The sequence below is a fragment of the Spermophilus citellus genome (assembly GCF_964194105.1).
Source record: "Spermophilus citellus genome assembly, chromosome: 4".
In the NCBI taxonomy this organism is placed as follows: domain Eukaryota; kingdom Metazoa; phylum Chordata; class Mammalia; order Rodentia; family Sciuridae; genus Spermophilus; species Spermophilus citellus.
The window spans coordinates 66,953,671-66,975,367 of NC_138185.1; the positions used below are offsets into that span (position 1 = coordinate 66,953,671).

The following is a 21,697-nucleotide window of genomic DNA, read 5'->3' on the forward strand; positions in this document are numbered from 1 at the left end:
TGGTCATGCCAGTGGTTTCTGAGATATGTATATTGTGTGTGTGTGTGTGTGTGTGTAAATCAAAATAGATCTTTTTCTGGGTCCTACCTGTAATCATCCAGTATGCTACTGTACTTCACTACCCACGCCCTCCAAAGTTCTCTTCTGAGAAAGAGGGGACTGTGAGCCTACCCAGAGGACCAGATGCATCTTTCCCCAGAAGCATGTGTAAGGTTCAAACCTAGCTATGTTGTTTTTATTTTTATTTTTTTAGTTGTTGATAGACCTTTTTTTTTTTAATTTATATGTGGTGCTGAGAATTGAACCCAATGCCTCATACATGCTAGGCAAGTGCGCTACCGCTGAGCCCGAACCCCAGCCCCGCTATTTTGTTTTTAAATGGCAAAGAATGTAAGACTGAAAGAAAAGAATGTAACCATGATTATTTAGAATGGTGAAGGTTTTTTCTTTTCTGTTTTTCAAATCCTTTGTAATGGGGATCTCAGAATTGAAAAGGGAATGTGTGTTTACAAATAGCACTACACCAGCTCTGCAGCTTCAGAGGGAAGCATTGAGATCAGGGGTCCTCATTCTGTAGTCCTCATGTCCCAGCTTGTGGACATGATGAGCTGGGCCCACCCCAGAGCCTCTGTCAGCCAGACTGGGCTAGGGTCTGGGAATTTGCTTCTCTATCAGGTCCCCAGAGGATGCTGGTGCTGCTGGTCCAGGGATCAAAATTACATGAGATGATAAAGTGGAAGTACTTGAAGGGTGACCTTGGCCATCTTCAGTGATGGCCCACACATCCAGTGGTTTGTGTGGGTGGCAGCCTCTACAGTCCCACAAAACACAGGCTGTGAAGGCCTGGGTCCCTGAGGGTAGTGTGGGAGCTTCCTTGTGCCCCTGCTTCTCCCTGCTTCCTTCCCTCTCTTGTCCTCCCTTCCTACTCCCCTTTCCAAGACCCTTAAGGATTTCTGAATTCTGGGGAGGAAGGTTTTACTGTGGAAGGACTAGAGTTCAGTTTCAGAGTTACTAAGCCCACACCTCACCTTGTTTCCTCCTCTCCTCCAGGAATCCCTCCCACATGGCCTCCCACTAATGCAGCAACAGAGGAAAGCACAGAAGGCCCTTCTGCAACTGCAGTGCCCTCTGCCCTGGAAGAGCCTTTCACCTCGGAGGAGACCTACACACCTGCCCATGTCATGCCAAGTGGGATGGAACTGCCAGGCTCTGGGGAAGTATCTGGAGCCCCTGACACCAGCGGTGACTTCACAGGCAGTGGAGAAGCTTCAGGACGCCTTGACTCTAGTGGGCAGCCTTCAGGGGTCAGTGCAAGTGGACTACCCTCTGGAGACCTTGATTCCAGTGGTATCACCTCCACAGTGGGCTCAGGCCTGCCTGTGGAAAGTGGACTGTCCTCAGGAGACGAAGATAAAATTGAGTGGCCTACCACTCCTAAGGTTGGTGGGTTACCCTCTGGAGGTGAGGGCTTAGAGGGCTCTGCCTCTGGAATAGGGGACCTCAGCAGGCTTCCTTCTGGAGAGGAAGTTCTAGAGACTTCTGCCTCTGGAGTAGGGGATCTCAGTGGACTTCCTTCAGGAAGAGAAGGTCTAGAGACTTCTACCTCTGGAGTAGAGGACCTCAGTGGGCTTCCTACTGAAAGTGAAGGCCTAGAGACTTCTACCTCCGGAGTAGAGGACCTCAGTGGGCTTCCTACTGAAAAAGAAAGTCTAGAGACTTCTGCCTCAGGAGTAGAAGATATCAGTGGGCTTCCTTCAGGGGGAGAAGGTCTAGAGACTTCTGCCTCTGGAGTAGAGGAGGGCAGTGGGCTTCCTACTGAAAGCGAAGGCCTAGAGACTTCTGCCTCTGGAGTAGAGGACCTCAGTGGGCTTCATACTGGAAGTGAAGGTCTAGAGACTTCTGCCTCTGGAGTAGAGGACCTCAGTGGGCTTCCTTCTGGAGGAGAAGTTCTAGAGACTTCTGCCTCTGGAGTAGAGGAGGTCAGTGTGCTTCCTACTGAAAGAGAAGGTCTAGAAACTTCTGCCTCTGGAGTAGAGGAGGTCAGTGTGCTTCCTACTGAAAGAGAAGGTCTAGAAACTTCTGCCTCTGGAGTAGAGGAGGTCAGCGGGCTTCCTACTGAAAGAGAAGGTCTAGAAACTTCTGCCTCTGGAGTAGAGGAGGTCAGTGTGCTTCCTACTGAAAGAGAAGGTCTAGAAACTTCTGCCTCTGGAGTAGAGGAGGTCAGCGGGCTTCCTACTGAAAGTGAAGGCCTAGAGACTTCTACCTCTGGAGTAGAGGACGTCAGTGGGCTTCCTACAGAAAAAGAAGGTCTAGAGACCTCTGCCTCTGGAGTGGAGGACATCAGTGGGCTTCCTTCTGGAATAGGAGGTCTAGAGACTTCTACCTCTGGAGTAGAGGACATCAGTGGGCTTTCTTCTGGAGGAGAAGTTCTAGAGACTTCTGCCTCTGGAGTAGGGGGTGTCAGCAGGCTTCCTACTGGAAGAGAAGATCTAGACATTTCTGCCTCTGGCATAGATGATGAACTTAGTGGTGGACTTCCTTCTGGAAGAGAAAGTATAGAGATTTCTGCTTCTGGAGTAGGAGAAGATATCAGTGGACTTCCTTCTGGAAGGGAAGGTCTAGAGACCTCAACTTCTGGAACTGAAGAAACCTCAGAAGGATTACCTTCTGGAACAGAAGATTTGGTGGGGTCTGCTTCTGGAACCTTGGTCTTTGAAAAGCTGCCTTCTGGAACTGTAGGAAGTGGACAAGCTCCAGAAGAAAGTGGCCTTCCCTCTGGATTTAGTGGTGAGTATTCTGGAGTGGACCTTGGAAGTGGCCCATCCTCTGGCCTGCCTGACTTTAGTGGACTTCCATCTGGATTTCCAACTGTTTCTCTAGTGGATACTACATTGGTAGAAGTGGTCACAGCCTCCACTGCAAGTGAACTGGAAGGAAGGGGAACCATTGGCATCAGTGGTGCAGGAGAAATATCTGGGCTGCCCTTCAGTGAACTGGACATTAGCGGGGGAGAAAGTGGACTCCCTTCAGGAATTGAACTCAGTGGTCAAACATCTGGGTCTCCTGACATCAGTGGAGAAACATCTGGATTCTTTGGCGTTAGTGGACAGCCATCTGGGTTTCCTGACATCAGTGGGGGAACATCTGGCATTTCTGAGGTCAGTGGGCAGCCATCAGGGTTTCCTTACACCAGTGGGGAAACATCTGGAGTGACTGAGCTTAGTGGACTATCTTCTGGACAACCAGATGTCAGTGGAGAAGCATCTGGAGTTCTTTTTGGCAGCATCCCACCATTCGGTATAACTGACCAGAGTGGAGAAACATCCGGGGTTCCTGATCTCAGTGGGCAGCCATCAGGGATAACACCCAGAATCCCGGACCTGGTTTCTGGCACCATGAGTGGCAGTGGGGAATCTTCTGGAATTACATTTGTGGACACCAGTTTGGTTGAAGTGACCCCTACTACATTTAAAGAAGAAGAAGGCTTAGGGTCAGTGGAACTCAGTGGTCTCCCTTCTGGGGAGACAGATCTGTCAGGCACATCTGGGGTAGTGGATGTCAGTGGACAATCTTCTGGAATAATCGATTCCAGTGGGTTTACATCCCCGGTTCCAGAATTCAGTGGCCTACCAAGTGGAGTAACTGAGGTCAGTGGAGAAACTTCTGGAGCTGAGATTGGGAGCAACCTGTCTTCAGGAGGATATGACGGCAGTGGACTTCCATCAGGTTTCCCAACTGTCTCTCTCATAGACAGAACTTTGGTGGAATCTGTAACCCAGGCTCCAACAGCCCAAGAAGCTGGAGAAGGACCTTCAGGCATTTTGGAACTCAGTGGTGCCCATTCTGGAGCACCAGACATGTCTGGAGACCATTCTGGATCTTTGGACCTAAGTGGACTGCAGTCTGGGATGGTGGAACCCAGCGGAGAGCCATCAAGCACTCCATATTTCAGTGGGGACTTTTCAAGCACCACTGAAATAAGCGGAGAATCCTCTGTAGCCACAAGCACAAGTGGAGAGGCCTCGGGTCTTCCAGAAGTTACTTTAATCACTTCAGAGTTCGTGGAGGGTGTAACTGAACCAATTGTTGTTTCCCAGGAACTCGGCCAAAGATCCCCTGTGACATACACACCCCAGCTTTTTGAGGCCAGTGGGGAAGCCTCTGCCTCTGGGGACATTAGTGGGGCTACACCAACGTTCCCCAGTTCTGGAGTAGAAGCATCATCAGTCCCAGAAGCCAGCAGTGAATTCTCTGCCTATCCTGAGGCTGAAGTGGGAACATCTGCTGCCCCAGAGGCCAGTGGAGAGGTGTCTGGGGCCTCTACTCTGCAGGAAACCACCTCTGCCTTGCACGAAGCTGACCTCGAGAACGCCTCGGGCCTGGGGGTGAGCAGCAGCCCTTGGTCTTTTCAGGAAGGTTCCATGGAGGGGTCTGCTGCTCCTGAAGTGACCAGAGAGTCCACCATCACCTATGATGTGGGCACAGAGGCATCTGGCATGCCTTCAGCCACTCCTGTGACTTCTGGGGACAGGACTGAAATCAGTGGAGACCTGTCTGGTCAGACCTCAGGGATGGATATTGTCATCAGCACCAGCCTCCCAGAATCTGAATGGAACCAGCAGACCCAGCACCCTGCAGAGGCACATCTAGAAATCGAGTCCTCAAGTCCCTTGTTCTCAAGAGAAGAGACCCAAACGGCTGGAACAGCCACCTCCCCAACAGATGCTTCCATCCCAGCTTCCCCAGAGGGATCGGGAGAATTAGAGTCCACCGTTTCAGGTATTGTTGTTTTTCATCCTTTAAATGTGTCTGGACAGCTGTACTGTAGAAAGACACTGTGGAGCTTTAAGTTTCCAAGCACAGTTCCACCATAGATTAGCTGTGCAGCCTCAGGCAAGAGTTTTAACTTCTCTGAGCTTTCCTTCTATAAAATGAGAATAGTACCAAGAAAACTAAACAGAATATAAATATAGATAAAGCAAGCATTATATTTTGCACACAATACACCCTCACAAAGATTAGTGACTGTTATCCTAACAGTGGAGTTACATCACATGAGCATTTATGTGTGAATTCAGCTGTGTGTATTTGGCACAGAGAAAAAAAGGGCGATTTAGAAAGTCCTGGAAATTCTGTTCATGCATCATGCCCCAGGGTGAGTGTGAGAGAAGAGAGTGAATCTGCTGATGACATTTTTTATGTCTGATTATGTGTTTTGTGTAAGACTAAAACCTGCATAATTTAGGGAACTATGAAGTGCTATTTTGGCCATGTCCCAACTTTAGACTCTGAGTCCTCACCCATCCCAGGAAGGGACTCCCTAGATGACTGTGATTGCCTCACCTCCACACAGTCCTAGGAACCAGGCACCTGGCAAGTAGCTGCTCTCCCTTTGCTTTTTGTTTGGGGATTCCTTGCCCCTCCCACGGGGCTAAGAGAGTGTTCACAGTCAGCAAAAGAGTCCCCACCCCCAGACGCTGGGGGCCAAGTGCCCAGAAACAAGCTGACCCAAAAGCCACCCTCCTGGAGTTCAGGGATCTCATGACCCAACTGCACAGTCTTGGAGACTGCATTGGCCCCAGGTGGCTGTGTTCTTGATACTCAGCCTCTTCCCTGGGGTTGAAGCCCCTGCCAGGTCCTGTGCAGAGGAGCCCTGTGGCGTTGGAACCTGCCAGGAGACAGAGGGACGTGTCATATGTTTTTGCCCCCCTGGCCACACTGGCGAGCACTGTGACATAGGTAAGAGCCTTGTGGGGTATGGGGGTGTGGGTAGGGACACTGGATAGACTGACTCCTTCGTCCCCAGAAGGGGCCACAGGCAAGAGGAGATGCAGGGTCAACTGTGGCTCAGGCTTTGCAGACTAGGAAGGAGAGGTCTGCAGCAGCAGAGTGTCAGGGGTCACAGCCTCACAAACACAGCTTCCCAGAGCATCTAGTGGAAAAGACGGTTTAGGAGAAAAAAAATCAAGCTAAATAATTAGGCAAGCAAGTAGTTTGTTTCCTATCAGGCCAAAGGCTACTCTATGAGTGCTTGAATTTTGAAGATAAAAGAGAGCCCTCCAAGAAATGTTGAACTTGGGGTGAGTATTGGTACCCCCGGACACGTCCCTCTGACTCTCAAGGGGGCTGTTTTGTATCATGCAGGGTGAGCTCCTGGATTAAGCCTCTGTGGCTCCCTAGTGTTTGGGTCTGGATGGCATCTGAGTCCCCTTCCTGTCCTGAAGGAAATAATACAGTGCTTGTCACCCCCAGCAGTGTGTTTCCCACGGGCACCTACTGCCCTGGAAGCTCTGATGGTTCATTGCCATGGTCAAGCAGCCTGTGGGACGGGTAAGGAACCTGGGGCTCCTCTGATTGGAGGTGGTTAGAATCCACCTGTCATTCTGTGGACACATCCAAGGCCGGAGGCCACGATGACATCTTATCTCTTCAACATTAAAGAGGTACCCAGTTACCGCCAAGCTCCTGTCCTTGGGTTAGCTCTTTCCACGACCCAGTGCCCTTGTTCCTAGCTTCTCTCTCTAGTCAGGGTCTTTCACAAAAGGGCTTTATTCCTAGGACATGCACAAAATTGGAGAAGGGAATTCCAGGGACAAAAAACAACCACTTCCAGGTTTGTCAGGCAAATCCTGCCAGGCACCTAGCACCCAACAGCCTTTACATCATCCCCAAAGGCTCTGAGTCTGGATATGTGACTATATGCGAAAATTAACATATCACTGTATATTAGATACTCGTATGTACTGTGTGGCTGGCACTTCTACAGTAAATATGTACAAGCATTAGGGCAGATAACATCTGTTCTTTCCCCCTCTGGGGTCAGTCTCTGCCCACAAGTCAGGGCTGGAAACTAAGGACACTCTGGGCCTCCAAGACCAGAGCGGGTGAGCTCTCCTTACTGCCCAAGGGATAATTTTTTCATGGGCTATAGTGACCCCAGGAACTGTAGCCAAATGTCTCAAACTGGGGATGACTCTATTCTTGTGGTCAGGGGGCAGTTACTGGGGACTGAACTCAGCTACTTTCCACCATTGAGCTACATCCCCAACCCTTTATTTTTTGGGAGGGAAGCTCTTAATTTTGTACTTTGAGACAAGAGCTCGCTAAATTGCTGAGGATGGCTGGCCTTAAACTTACAATCCTCCTGTCTCAGCCTCCTGAATAGCTAGGATTACAGGCGTGCACCAACGTGCCTAGCCATTCCTTCCCAAACCTGATACTTGAGGCAAAAATGTGACACTAGTATCAGAAGTCAAGCAAGGCTCATGGCCTCAGCAGCCCTGAAGTTAGTAAAATCAGATGACAGTAGAACTTAACTACTCTATTGTAAGGGCAGCCTTTCTCTGATCTTGCATATTTCCTCAGGGCTCTCCCAAGATTTCTTCCCCAACAGCTCTATGAGCAGGTTGGTAATTATTCCTATTTGAAACTGGAAAGAAGAGAGGTTAGTTCATTTGCCTGAATCCACTATATGAGTTAAATCAAGGATCAAGGTCTGAGTTCACTTTTTTAGCACACTGGGCTAAATTAGAAACCGCCTCTTAAAAATAATAACAAGTTGCTGGGCATAATAGCACATGCTTGTAATCCCAGAACTCGGGAGGCTGAAGCAGGAGAATCTCAAGGCTAGCCTCAGCAATTTAGCAAGGTCCCAAGCAACTTAGGGAGACTCTGTCTCAAAACAAAAATTTTTTAAAGTGGAGCTGGGGATGTAGCTCAGTGGTAAAGTACCCAGGGTTCAATCCCCACTACCAAATAAATAAATACTAACAACAAGTTGCTGGTCACAAAAATCTGAAGGCAGATATCTGGGGAGCCAGAATGGAAAAGGGCTGTGGAATCAGAGTCAGTCTGATCAACACACACAGCCAAGCCCCTGCTTTCCTCATTTGACAACAGGAATCAATGATAGTGGTTCTCAGACCAGACCCATGGATTCTGATTGAAATGGTCCTGTGGCCTTTGGCATTGGGGCTTTTAAATTCCCAGGTAACTTCAATGTGCAGCCAGGGCTGAGAACACTGCAGTACGGGTCACCTGAATATAACATCAGCCAAGAGGCATTCAATAAAAATCGGTTCCCCTTCACTGTCTCTCATGCCACTAGTTAGGGAAACCTTAGCTTCCCTACAGAGCAGGTGATGAGGATCAGTGCAGCACAAGCCTGGGCTGTCACTCCCCAGGCCTGTTCCCTGGGGTCCCCAGTCACTCCTGTTCAATGTGGTTCAAGTGCTTCCAGGACTGTAGATGGTGTCTGGTCTCCATGAATGAACCACCTACCATCTTGCTCTAGAATCGGGAGCCAAAGGTTGTTAAAGAAACCATGATTTCTAACAGGAACCAAATACAGTGTTTTGTGGAATGTATGGTAATATTTAATATTCAGGGGAGATGTTTGCCTAGCAACGGAATTAGAGGCTGTATTTTGTCCTAAAAGAAACATTTGAACCAGGTATTGTAGCACATACCTGTAATCCCAGCAACTCAGGAGGCTGAGGCAAGAGGATCACAAGTTCCAGGCTAGATTCAACAACTTAACAAGACTGTCTCAAAATAAAAAGGGCTGGGGATGTAACTCAGTGGTTAAGTGCTCCTGGCTTCAATCTCCAATATAAAAAAGAAAAAGAAATGTTTGGGAATCACTGTCATCTTATTTAGTCAGTATTCCATAAACAAATTCTTGATAAATTATTAATTAGTACTTTCTACTTCAAAATAAATATCTGATTAATGAATGCTCAGATTCTTTAGCAATCAAAAGTAGGACTATTCTATTCTTACCCTGCCGCAGTCTTGGCTGGGCACAGAATCACGAGCCACTCAAGCAGGAACAAAACTTTATTTTGAAAAAGCCGTCAAGACTCTGTAGGCGCCGGCAAGCCAAACCCGGTCCTCCCACGCGGGCGTCTACCGGAACCTCCCGTATCTCGGAACCGGGGGTCCCCCGGACCTCCCCCGGAATTTCCTCCTACTATCCTTCCCCAACCAATGGGAACTCTCCATGAGTCCCGTAACATGAGTCCGGTAGCAGGCCAGGGTGAACAGCGGGAGTCCAATTTCCATATGAATGTAAATCTTAACATAATCATATCTCAGTGGCTAGCTGGCGTCACTTTACAACCAAAGGTGCCATACATCGTATATTTGCTTGTGGCTCCTAGCATTACCCACTTAAAAATCATCATCTTCCTCACCTGCATTACTGGTAACATCTATGGGGAGTGACTTAGGTTTCCCAGCTGCTGTTTAAAATCAAGGGAGTGCTTTTAAAAAGCATCATACTTGGGCTCCTCCCTAAGATATTCTGATTCAGTTGGTCTGGAGAGGACCTCCTGCACTAGCATTTAAAAAAATTAAAAATTAAAATTTAAAAAAATTGTTTTAACTATCCCATTAATTTATAGTGTGCAACAAAGGTTGAAAAAGCACTGTTCTAGGGCTGGGGATGTGGCTCAGGCGGTAGCGCGCTCGCCTGGCATGCATGTGGCCCGGGTTCGATCCTCAGCACCACATACCAACAAAGATGTTGTGTCCGCCGAGAACTAAAAAAAAATAAATATTAAAAATTCTCTCTCACACTCTCTCTCCTCTCTCACTCTCTCTTAAAAAAAAAAAGAAAAGAAAAAGCACTGTTCTAATCAGATCTCACATCTGATTTTCAGTCATTGCTGAACTTCTCCTAACTTCTAGCTTAGAAAGATACAAAATTAAAGTTTAATCAGTCTTTTTTCTATTTTACTGAAATTATTCACTTTTTTGGTTGGGAATTCTAATTTATGATCAGACACTGTCTCTTCTTCTAGGGAATACATTTAACTTTCAGTGAAACCTTTATGTCTGGGAAAGAAGTACTTTCACCAAAACTGAAAAATATAGGGCTATAAAATCTAAAAATTCAAAGTAGACCTTCTTGACTTGACTCAACTTAATTGAATTTAAGCAGGATATTAAAATTGCACTCAAAATCAACCTTTAGAATATAAAAGACTTTAAATAGTATAATAGTAGTATACTTTTTAATTTAATGGTTTTTATTTTAAAAGCAAATTGGGACTGACAAAAATACCCTCATAATTCCTCCCTTAGTAGTATAAAAGACCCAACAAGAAAGTCAGTATCTATACTCAAGTCTGCCCATCCTTATTGGTCTTAGGTTTTTGCATGGTGCCCAGCAGCTACTGAGTTAAGCAATTTTCTCTATGCTTCTTGAGGGGATCCCCACCCCCAATCCTTATCCTGGAAAATTATGTCCTGGAAAAAAAAGGTTCACTCTTGTCTTAGAAAGATAAGCATCCAGCTGCACAGATTGTATACCGAATAAAGAGTACCATTCATATTGTAGTCTTTATGAGTGGCAAACCATTTAGTCAAGTATCACTTGGGTAAAATCACTTGTCACTCTTTGTTCAGCATCTTCATGTGTCAAATAAACTCCAGCTCACCTGGAGGTCCTGGGCTCTGATCCAGGTGGACAAAACCTACTCAAGGTGGAGACCTGATATCTCCAATTCAGACACCAAGAATTATTTCCAAGTATCTCCATTACTTTGGCCTTCACAAGGGAGCTCCCAATTCTTTCCTCTCCTAAGTTAGAGGTACCACTGGAAGGCCCTGCTGAGGTATGAACCATCCCTTTTAGTTTTAGTAGTGGTAACAGAAGCTAGAGAGTCCTGACAGTACCCAGACTCCCTGCTCCGTGATGATGAGTGAACATTGGGTGGCTGTAGAGGAAATGGTAACAAGGTCCCAAGATTCCAGGACCCCAGTGTCTCTCTCCCTCCATCATCCAGTCTCATTTTCTTACTCTCTCTCCCATCTCTTCTCATCTGTCACCCCTATTTGCCAGCATAAGCAAGTGCCTTCACTTGTTTCCCTATCTATAAATGGCATCATGTCTATACCCACTGGGCATTTGGAGAATAACATGTGTGTGTCAGAGAATCTGGCTCAGACAAGGTTGTTAGCAGATCTTGGTCCTCTCCTTCTTTCCTCTCTTCCTTTAAGATGTCTTCCACTGCCCAAAGCCCTTTCCTTCCTCTATCCCTTTATCACATTGTCTGGGACACCCCCAATCTGGGCTCACAACCGGACCCAGTCCTACTCCTCTCTTGGTTCCAGAAGCTGAGAGATGCTTTAACTGCCCTTCACAGAAAGAGGTGGACAGTCAGGTCCAGAGTGGCTCTTGCAGACAGATAAAGAGGAGATGAGGTGCCCAGGACTGAGGGATTAATAAGAAAGCTACACACAGGATATCAGCCCTCTCCCTGCAGCTGAAGATGCAGACTCAGCCTCTCTAAACTGCCCCAGTGGGACCCACAGGCTCTTTGCTCTTCAGAATTGTGGCCCTTCTGACCCTCCTACAAAAATTAATAATAATAATAATAATAATAATAAGCTTCTGATTCCAGAAATTGGTTCCATCTGTCCTTGCAACCTTCTCAGATTTGGTGCCCTGGCCAAACACAGGGAAAACAACACTGCCCTGGAGCTCACACAGCTAGGGATGGGCAGTACAAGGTACAATCTCCAAGCCTCTGGGCAGCTGGAAGCTGTCTGGCCTGACCTACTTCTGGGCCTCCCATCTTTGCCACCCTTTCTTCAGTGATTTTGACCAGGAGCCAGTGATGTCTGGCTTTTCTCCAAGAAGCCACCCCTGTCCCCTGCTCTGTACAACTGCTTTAGCGCCTACATTTGCTTCATTCCCCTTGCCCAGTGCTGCCCACTTCCCATAATGATGCTAATGGACAAAAGAGAACACAGCTTTCCTGAAGCAGGAGAGCCGCCCCAGCTTCACCCTGCTGACTGACCTGACCTATTGCTGCTACTGCTGCTGCTGGGAATCCTGGTGCATGCTGGGAATCCAAGTGCATGCTGGGATTTCAATCAGTTCCTCCATGCATTTTGAGTTTGCTCAGAACAGTTCCAAACTTGGAACTGTTGGTTTCTAATCTATGGTGTGTACTCCTTGAAATGAAGTTAAGGACTCTGTGGGACAAGAGAGATGCTCAAGAAACAGAGATTAGGAGCTTCACAGGATGAGCAAGACACCTGGGAACCAGAGATTTTCAGGCCACCCATTGCGCAAACCCAACTTTGGCCAAGAAGATGCCTATTATGCACAAACTTGAAGATCCAGAGGAAGATACTTTTGCTCTCATGTCAGAGGATTGACTTTAAGATCTTGTTTGCTCTTAATGGAGGCAAGAAGTTCTGGAACATATTGAGGATTCAGAGGTCCTATTCCCAGCCCAGGGCTTAGCTACTCACATGGATACCACACATAAACATGCCATTGGATCCTGGAGGTTGCATGAACCCAGCTGCACATACCAAGGCTTAGCATCTCCCAACTACATGGTGCCCCATAAGCCACTGGAGACCACTTGTTGCAGAATTTTATTGATGTGTTGGCAAGAGGATTTGCATAATACCTTCATCTTGTCCCCGGTCAGGGAAACCCAGGGAGAAAAATAAAAAATAGCAGGAGCTTTGGACTACAAAGACAGAAGAAGAATTCCTTCGTGTCTTCTGTTTTCTCAGAAAGGTTCGGAAAGACCATATTAAGAGATTCAATTCTCATCATGGCTAATTGAGGAAAGGTTGAGGCAAAGGCCAATGACTTACCAGCACAAGTTCTACAAAGAAGTTTGACCAGAAAAACATCTTCAGACAAAAACAGAAGGAAGAAGAGCTGACCTGAGAAGAAGAGGCTGATGGACACCTGCTTGTATTTCAGAATTGAGTGGCTGGTAGGCAGCCACTCACTGAGTACCTGGTCAGCTTCAAAATGCTTGCCTCCCATTCACAGGATGGAGCCTTTCCAGACCATACCAAAACCATTTGCCACAGGAGAGAAGAGTCTGGAAGAGTCTTTACTCACTGGAGATATTCATCTTCTGTGGCCTTAAACTGGAAGATTAAATAGGGAAATGTTGGGCAGGATTTTAGTCCCTATCCCAAGAAAAAAGATACCAGCTTCATTTTTACAAGATTTTTTTTTTTTTTTTTTTTTTTTTTTTTTTTTTTTTTTTTTTTTTTTAGTGAAAGCAAAGAAGGCGTCTGCAACCCAAGAAGTCTAGTGAGTTTCATGTGGATATCCCAAGTGGCCATTTTCTCATGGATCTATACTCTGCAGACCCCATTTCTAGTTTGTTCATTCTGGTATTGCATCACCTTGTCCTTTTTCCTGAGCTCAGAGCTACAGAGGAAAATAGGAAAAGAAAGAGTCCTAAACAAGCTTCAAGAACCCAACTTCCAGTGTCCTTGCTCACCACTATGTTCATAGTTCAGACTGCATGGCTTCCTGAAACATTCACAAAAAAAAGAAGACATCTTGGAGGAACTTTTGACTTCAAAAGTACCATATCTCTTCAACCCATTGGGAAACCTGGCTTCAGGGCTCCAAGCTTGTCAATCAAGAATCACACACATCCAAGAAAAACCCTGTCAGAATCCTTGGTTCAGCATTCCAAGATGGCGGCAGCAGCAGCAGCAGCAACAGTTCTCAGGAAAACCAGCCACTCCCCTCCCCAGGCTCTGGACAGCAGCAGGGCTGGCTACCCATAAGGAGGCCACAGTGCTTGTGAGGCTGGAATTGCGGGCAGGAGTCCTAATGGTGGCCCTTGATTTCTTGCAGACATTGATGAGTGCCTCTCAAGCCCTTGTCTGAATGGAGCCACCTGCGTGGATGCCATCGACTCTTTCACATGCTTATGCCTTCCCAGCTACGGAGGGGACCTGTGTGAGATCGGTACGGCCGTCTCTGCTTCAGCTAATGTTACTAACAGTTGCACCTCCTCCTCTTTCCTCACCCTTCCCTTCTAATCCCAGACTCTAGGCCCTGACCAGGGCCCCATATCCATCTGGACAACCACCAAGAAGTCTGCTTTTCCCACTGATTCTCACTCTTTTTCTTGCTCTTCCTCTTCTGGAGCACTGCCTGAACTGACCACAGGAGAGACTGCAGGCTAGACAGCCTGCACTTTGGAAGGTGGGGCTCTAGGAAACTTTATACCACTAACTTTCTCCAGGACTCGCAGACTTGCTGATGCCACCACTGAGCTTGGTGCATGCATCAGAGTAAGAGGATAGAGCCGATTCTGTGCACTTGGCTTGAAGGAAGCTATGGGTGGGAACAATTGTGTCTCACTCCAGTGACAGCCTCAGATCTTCCCAGTATGGTCATGGGCAGCATCTGCCTGCTTTATCATCTGTGGGCCTTTTGTGGCTCTTCCATGATCGAAGGAGCCATGGGCCATGCTAGCCAAGCTACCTTCTCTTCCCCGGGTGAAAGCTGTGGTTGGTCTGCCTGAGAGCTCCTGTGTCACCAGCATGCTCAAGTCATGCATGAACAGGGACTGCTGCATGTCACCTTCTCTCCTTCACATCATGACAGCTGCTACATTGGTCATGCTTTCCTTCTTCCTTCCTTGTTCAAGACCAAGAACTGGCCAGAAAGAACAGTCTCACTGCAAGGGGCAGGGGTTGAGTTGCCTCTCTTGGGTCTTGCCAACCCCTTTATTTCTCACCTATATTCCAGAAACCTTCCCAGGGCCAGACTGAGCCCCAGCTCTCTCCCTATGGACCTTCCTACTCTCCCCCCAGCTCCTCTAGATTGCATGGGCTTTCTGACTCAGAGGGGAGATGAGGCTTCAGGTGTTGGTAGCAATGATGCACACCTGGAAGTGTGCAAGACCTCAAAGCTCTTTTTCAAAGAACTCTCAAGGTGGATACCAGAAACTTCCAGAAAGCAGCTGAAATTCCTGGGCATAAGCAGTATGGGTGGTAGTCGAGATTTGCATGTCCCTCCAAGACAATGACAGTGTTACAGGTTAGTGGAGGAATTTAAGGCTTCTAGAAGAAAAGGCCTGAATACCCCTCCTCTCCTGCAACCTCAGCTGGGTGGGAGTGGAGAGCTACAGGATTTTCTCCCCAGGATACCAAAACCATTTGCCGCAGGAGAGAAGAGTCTGGAACATCCACACAGACAACAGCTCTGGGGTTCTAGCATGGAAAGGAGAGGTTATACAGGAATGGAGGCAGGGCTCTCATGGGGCTCTGAACTCTGATGGAACAGAGTTTGTTTCAGAGCCTCTCAGAGAGGCCCTGGGCCTGGGTACCCAGTGAAGCCAGGCTGCACCTCTTCTCCCACTCCAGCCCTCTGCCCTCACCACCCCATAGTGCCTCATTCTTCATCTCTGGCCTCACAGCCTTTCCCAGTCTCCCTGGAATTCTGTCTGTGTTACACAAAGCCTCCATCGTGCATGGCCCCACATAAGCACCCCCCCCAACTGCTTCACCCTCCAGCTTTGCCTGCCCAGGTCAGCCCACAGGCACTGAGATGACCCAAGAACTGACCCCACAAGTCAGCACTGGGGTGGAATCTCTGTCTTCCTGGTGGTGCTGAGCTACCTCCGAGACCTCCCCAGTGCTTTCCAGACCTTTGCTTCATCCCCTGGGAGAGCATTGGTAGCAGGGGACAAGGCCTCCCCTCAGTTCCTCCTGGTACTCCACCTCTTTCTTCCCAGACTATTGGCCTCCACTCTACTGTCTTCACTCTTCCCAAGCCACATCCTCCTCCCTTGGCAAGCATCCACCGTGCATGCTAACACACCTTCCCCAGCCTGCCAGTTCTTCCTTCCTGGCATGGCCAGATTGGTGGCATCCAGTGGGAGGCTGCCTACATCCTGAAGCATTCATGGCCCCAGGGCCCTCCACCTGGGTGGGCAGTCCTCCACCTAGGAGGACCCCTCCACATGGGAGGCCCCAGGCAATGAAGGGCGAGAAGGACTTGAATTCCCTCTGTCCAGTGCTGCGCTGGCAGACATTTGACGACTGGATTTCACAGAGGAAAGAGGAGCCCTGATGGTGGCATCTGTCAGCTCCTGAGGGGAAAATACTCTCACCAGGGCCAATTTAAAATTGCCAGTACCATGTCATGCAGGCGGAGTTAGGAAGTGACGCTTAGAGTCACTGATCCTGAGTGACAGACTCCCGCATATCCCTCCAGAACAGCCCCTTCTCCAGAGCAGAGAGCTCATTACACATTTAGAAGTACTCCCCTCTTCCCATCTGCCACCAAAATATAAACAAAAATGAAAGCCAGGGCCCCTGGATCAGGGGTGGACCCCTGGCTGGCTGTGTCTCTCTCTAAGACATAGACAGCACTCAGCCGGAGGCCTCTCTGATAAATGGCCTGAGCGCTGTCAGTCTTTGCACCCAAAGCAGACTGATTTCTGCTCCTGTCCTCACTCACATTTCTGTGGGAAGGAGGCTGCCAGCCCCTTTTTCTGCCCAGGCCTGCCCCTCCTAAGTCCTCCAACTGCTTCCCACAAAGCCTCTTGGAACCATGTTTTGCCTTAAATCTCAAAACCTGCCACATTTTTGACCTTTGGTCCACTGAGCTCTGTCGGCCCTCCAGGGCAGGCACCTGCAGGTGGAAAGTTGGGGCAGGGAGTGGCACTGCAACAGAGAAAGAAAGGTCCCTGGCACTAACATTTCCCAGAGATGAGACATAGAGGCCACTAGAGGAGCCAGGGCTTACTGGCTTCCCACAGGAGCATGTCCCGAGCTGGGCCTGTTCCTTCCCTTGAGAGCACAGGAAAGAGCGAATCTAAACCCATGTCATAAGACTGGCAGCAACCACATCCCCAGCTGGCCTGGAACTCCACTTCAAGCCCCTGACCTGTATTGCAGACCAGGAGGTATGCGAGGAGGGCTGGACCAAGTTCCAGGGACACTGCTACCGCCACTTCCCTGACCGTGAGACCTGGGTGGATGCTGAGAGACGGTGTCGAGAGCATCAAGCGCACCTGAGCAGCATCGTCACCCCTGAGGAGCAGGAGTTTGTCAACAGTGAGTGTGGTGGGGGCTGAGGAAAATGGTCATGTAGGCAAAGGGTCTCACTTGTCAGAACTAGCAGAGTGGGGGCTGGGGGCGTGGCTTATTGGTACAGTACCTGCCCAGCATGCACTAGGCCCTGGGTTCCATCCCTACACCACAAACAAAAGAAAGAAAGAAAAAAAGAAATTAGCAGTTTGGACCCAGTGAGGCTGTTAGGGTCGGGGAGCTAGGAGGGAGGGAAGGCTTTATTGTAGCTTTAGTTCCCCTAGAGCGCACAGAGGACGACCCAGGACAGCACTTCACCAGGACCAGCCTCAGACTCACCCTTTGGCTGCTATCTATCCATGCTAGCTTGGGGAGGTAGTCCAAAGTGCACCCCAGACATTCATGTGCTGAGAAGCAGGTGGCACGCTCCCAAGAAGCCCACCTGCCTCCTTGCACACTGCATCCCCTGAGCTCCAATTTTCAGACACCCCCAGGGTGTCCAATGCCAGATCCAAACCCAACTTCCCTCTGCAGAAAACGCTCAAGACTACCAGTGGGTCGGCTTGAATGACAGGACCATCGAAGGGGACTTCCGCTGGTCAGATGGACACCCCTTGGTGAGTTCTGCTGGGTGCACCAGCCACAGCTCATGGCCTGGAGGGGAGGGGTAGGATAAAGACCCCCAGAGACGCATTCAAATCAGGTACAAACACTCACTGAGCAGTTGCAGGAGCCTTGGAGGACAGGGATTGTGCCTCGTTTGCCTCTGCCTTGGGGGACCAGCCCAGAGATGATGAACAGATTGAGTGAAAGAAGGCAAGAAGCCAGGGAGGGAGCCAGAGAGAAGGGAATGAATGTCAGCAAACCACCATGAGAGGCCATGTGAACACTTCAGAGAGGTTCCTGGTCCATAGAGATGGGAAGCCAGAAGATGCAAGTGAACACTATGGCAGAGGCGGGGGTCAGTGCTGCAGGTGTGACAGGCTGAATCCTCTCAGGGCTCCATTTGTGGGAGTTCTGAACTCCTGAGAAGCTTCCCAACCGTGTGCCCAGTTCCCCAGAGGACCCATGGGTTCCATGGCACCTTCAACAACCCTGACCAGACTCCCAGCAGCCTTCCCCAATGCCAGACAAGCCAGAAGTTGGGCTGAAAGAAAGGAAAGTGGGGGGCAGGTCAAGCCATGAGGCTCCAGCCCTCTCCTCACCCCTTCCCCACCTCTGCCCACAGCAATTTGAGAAATGGCGTCCCAACCAGCCTGACAACTTCTTTGCCACTGGAGAGGACTGTGTGGTGATGATTTGGCATGAGAAGGGCGAGTGGAATGATGTTCCCTGCAATTACCACCTGCCCTTCACGTGTAAAAAGGGCACAGGTGAGCAGGGCCTGGGAGGGGATCCAGAGCAGAGAGAATCAGGACTTTCTGCACTAAGGGAGGCTCTTGCTGTGTGACCTGGGGGGCATCCCCTGTCGTCCAGCTGCTGGTGTCTTGTGGGGACATTCTCTAAAAGCAGATGGAACCTGATTTGGGGGCTCCTTTTCAGCACCGCATTCAGAGCCAATGGCAAAGGCAAGCTGGCTCCTAGGGACCGACCACAGGGACAGGAGAGTATGAAGGTTGCAGGCTAGAGGACAGGACTCTCCTTTAGATATCAGTGGCAGAAAGTCACCCGTGATGGCACCTGGGTTGGGAATCTCCCTCTCTTTGGGGTTCCCAAGTCTATCAGTCACAGAATCAGGGTTGTCAGGCCCTAATCGCTCAGCTTTAGATCTGTGGACATCCAGGTGCTCATTCTCGTGGCCTTGTGTCCACAGCTATCCTTTGGGTCCCTCTTTCCCTGGCATTGGATGTTTTCATAAAGAAGCCACAAGTGTCTGCCTGGCTCTCCCCCTCTTTCCCCATCTTTCTCCCTCTCTTCATTTTTCATGGTCTTACAGTCCCCTTTGTACTCTCCTCCTGTCACTCTGTACCACCAAAGAACCCAGGTGTTAGAACCAGAGGTCTCCTGATTCTTGACACTGGATAAAAATGCCCCTTTGCCAGCAACCAGGGCTCTCTGCCAGGTGTGGAGTTCAACGTCCTTCCCACAGAGCCTTGGGCTCTGAGCTTGGCACAGACCACAGGGTCATCACAGAAGACCCCATGAGACTCCTTTCTAAAGGGTGTTTGCCCCCTCAGTGGCCTGCGGAGACCCCCCTGTGGTGGAACATGCCAGGACCTTTGGACAGAAGAAGGACCGATATGAAATCAATTCCCTGGTTCGGTACCAGTGCACTGAGGGCTTTGTCCAGCGCCATGTGCCCACCATCCGGTGCCAACCCAGCGGGCACTGGGAGGAGCCTCGGATCACCTGCACGGACCGTGAGCATCACCCTCTGAGCACTAACAGGGGTTGGGGCTGGATTTGGCCAGCACGGCCTTCTTCCTATCCCTGGGAGGGGACAGCTGGGACTCACTGTCTCCTGGGGATGCTGCACCATCCTTCAGACTAAGCCAGGGTGGCAAAGTCAGTGAACTGTGACTGTGATCTGTGATCTGTGACTTAGGGAAGGCCAGATGCCTGACCCAGGAGAGGGCTCATATTCAGAGAGGGGAGGTAGCAGAAAACTGGTGGCCTGCTTTCCTTTTCAACAACAGCCTGCATGCCCATAGCCCAAAGAGGCACTGTACAGCTAAAGGCTGGCTTCCTGAGCCTCCGTTTTGCAGTGAGGGGTGCCAGCGGAGAGGGGCAGAGTGGGGAACACCTCAGCTCGGCCTCACTTCTTCCTGGCTCACTGATATTTCCCATCTTCCTTTCACCCCAGCCACCACCTACAAGCGCAGACTACAGAAAAGGAGTTCACGGCCCCCAAGGAAGAGCCACCCCAGCACGGCCCACTGAGAAGAGTTTCCAGAACGCACCCAGGATGCTGAGCCCAGGAGCCTGGCAGGCAGACAGTGCATCCCATCCAGTTGGTGTCCTCTTGTCACTTTTTGTCATATAAGGAATCCCATTAAAGGAAAAAAAATGAATCCCACATTGTGTATGCACCCACCCCCACCCCATCCCCAAGTCACCAAAACCTCATCTAATTTGTCCCCAAAATGCCAAAGCAAAGCAAACTTACTGTAACCCATGGACTGAGTTTAGAGACATTTCTTCAATCTCCCGTTGTGCCTTTCCAGGGACCAGAGCAGGGACAGGGGGAGAGGGAAGGGGTTAAGTTAAATAAAGAAGATTATTTTTGTTTCCTGACTTTATCCAAGAGCAGTAGAGTCGTTGGTTATTTCACCTCCAGGGAGAGCTAGGGAGGAGGGAGGAGGGGTTGGAAAGAGGTGGAAGGGGCAGAGGCCTGAAGGACTCAGACTGGACCGCAGCTGAATGTATTGGACAAAAGGAGCCATGAGGGCTGCACCATCTGCGTGGGGTAGAAGCCTGGGGGTGAGGGTCCAGCTGACCCGGGGTCAGCGGGCAGGAGAGAGCCAGCAGAGGGATCTTCACAGCGTGGGGGTCGCCCTCCCTCCAGGGGTCCCTCTCCCAGTGTCCTCTCACCTGGGTCTGCCACCCTAGCAGGTGTCAATTTCTCGGCAGGGCTGGGTGGGGGCACTTCCTTCCAGAGGGAGTGCCACCCACCCCCTCACCCCACCCCACCCCCGGGACCGTGCAGGCACCAGGGTTCCGTGCACCTATTTATATTTTTGAAAACTAAAGATTATGATAATTATAACAATAAAGACATTGGAAGAGATCTATTTCTTTTCTTTTCCCTTTTTTCAATTTAAGGAGAAGGCAACCGCAATCTAAGGCCTGTTGAAGGCTCTCAGGAATGGTGACAGTGGGGACATGTTTTGATCAAGTGACCCCACATTGTGTGACTCCTGTCTGTTCAGAGCCTGGGACAGTCATGTCTGGTGTGCTTTATTTTTACTAGAGTGAAGCTGTGTTGGATGGATTCTGCACATGTGTGGATAGGAATGTGGAGTGTGTGCCTAGGGGTGCCTGTCACATGCATGATGTGTCAGAAGGTGGCACTGTGGGTGGACGAGCAAGTGGGTACTGTAAAAGAACAAGAGAAACATCTGGTCATCTTGCATAGTTTGGTTCTTTGCCATCACACTGTGTTGGTAAACTAAATCTAAAAACTGGGAAACTCAGGATTTAACAAAAGGGAAGAAAAAAACAAATGGCAGACAATCTAGGAACAATAAATCTTGCTTATACATTTTTGGGGCAAATGGGTCAGCTGACTGCTAGCAAAAAGATCTGGACACTGTGCATTTAAGTAAGATAACAATGAAACCTCGGGAGTTATGGTGCACACCTGTAATCCCAGCCACACAAGGGACTGAAGCAGGAGGATCACAAGTTCGAGGCCAGCAACTTTGTAAGACTCTGTCTTGAAATACAATTAAAAGGGGCTTGGGATAGAGCTTAATGGTAGAGCACATGCCTAGCATGCATAAGACCCTGGGTTCCACCCCCAGCATCACAAAAAAAAAAATCAAATTAAAAGGGCTGGGATATAGCTTGGTGGTAGAGCACCTTTGGGTTCAATTCCCAGAACTGGGTAAAAAAAGACACCAACAAGAGCAATTTTTACTGTTTATTGTACCCCAAGAATTGAGCTGGAATGTGCAGGTCAAACACTGAGTGACCTTCCAGTGCCCCCTCAGGACCTCTCCCTCATCAACATGCCTTCGAGGCTTTGTCTCAAACGTGTTTGTGTTGGAAGTGAATGCCAGTGTGAGTTTGTGTGCCATATATTTTTCAGGTGTAGGTATGGGCATGGTTGAGCCTTTGTAGGTGATATATACATGTGTCCAGGTTACTTATAGCTCTGGAAAGAATGGGTGAGCAAAGAAGCACATAGACCCTAGTCAAATAGTAGGGA

General features: G+C 49.2%; 1 protein-coding gene across 4 annotated transcripts in view; it reads left to right on the forward strand.

Moving 5' to 3' along the window:
- Positions 1-19,888, forward strand: part of ACAN (aggrecan) — a 73,937-nt gene extending 54,049 nt beyond the window's left edge. The window contains exons 12-19 of one of the 4 annotated variants that reach the window (XM_081293204.1): positions 1,051-4,779; positions 5,626-5,739; positions 13,637-13,750; positions 16,696-16,854; positions 17,362-17,444; positions 18,056-18,200; positions 19,005-19,187; positions 19,631-19,888. In XM_081293204.1, the coding sequence (XP_081149330.1) occupies positions 1,051-4,779; positions 5,626-5,739; positions 13,637-13,750; positions 16,696-16,854; positions 17,362-17,444; positions 18,056-18,200; positions 19,005-19,187; positions 19,631-19,707 (4,604 nt within the window). In that variant the 3' untranslated portion in view covers positions 19,708-19,888. The remainder of the gene's footprint in view (positions 1-1,050; positions 4,780-5,625; positions 5,740-13,636; positions 13,751-16,695; positions 16,855-17,361; positions 17,445-18,055; positions 18,201-19,004; positions 19,188-19,630) is intronic. The other 3 variants (XM_081293206.1, XM_081293205.1, XM_081293207.1) reach the window with 3 other exon arrangements.
- Positions 19,889-21,697: the final 1,809 nt, after the last annotated feature.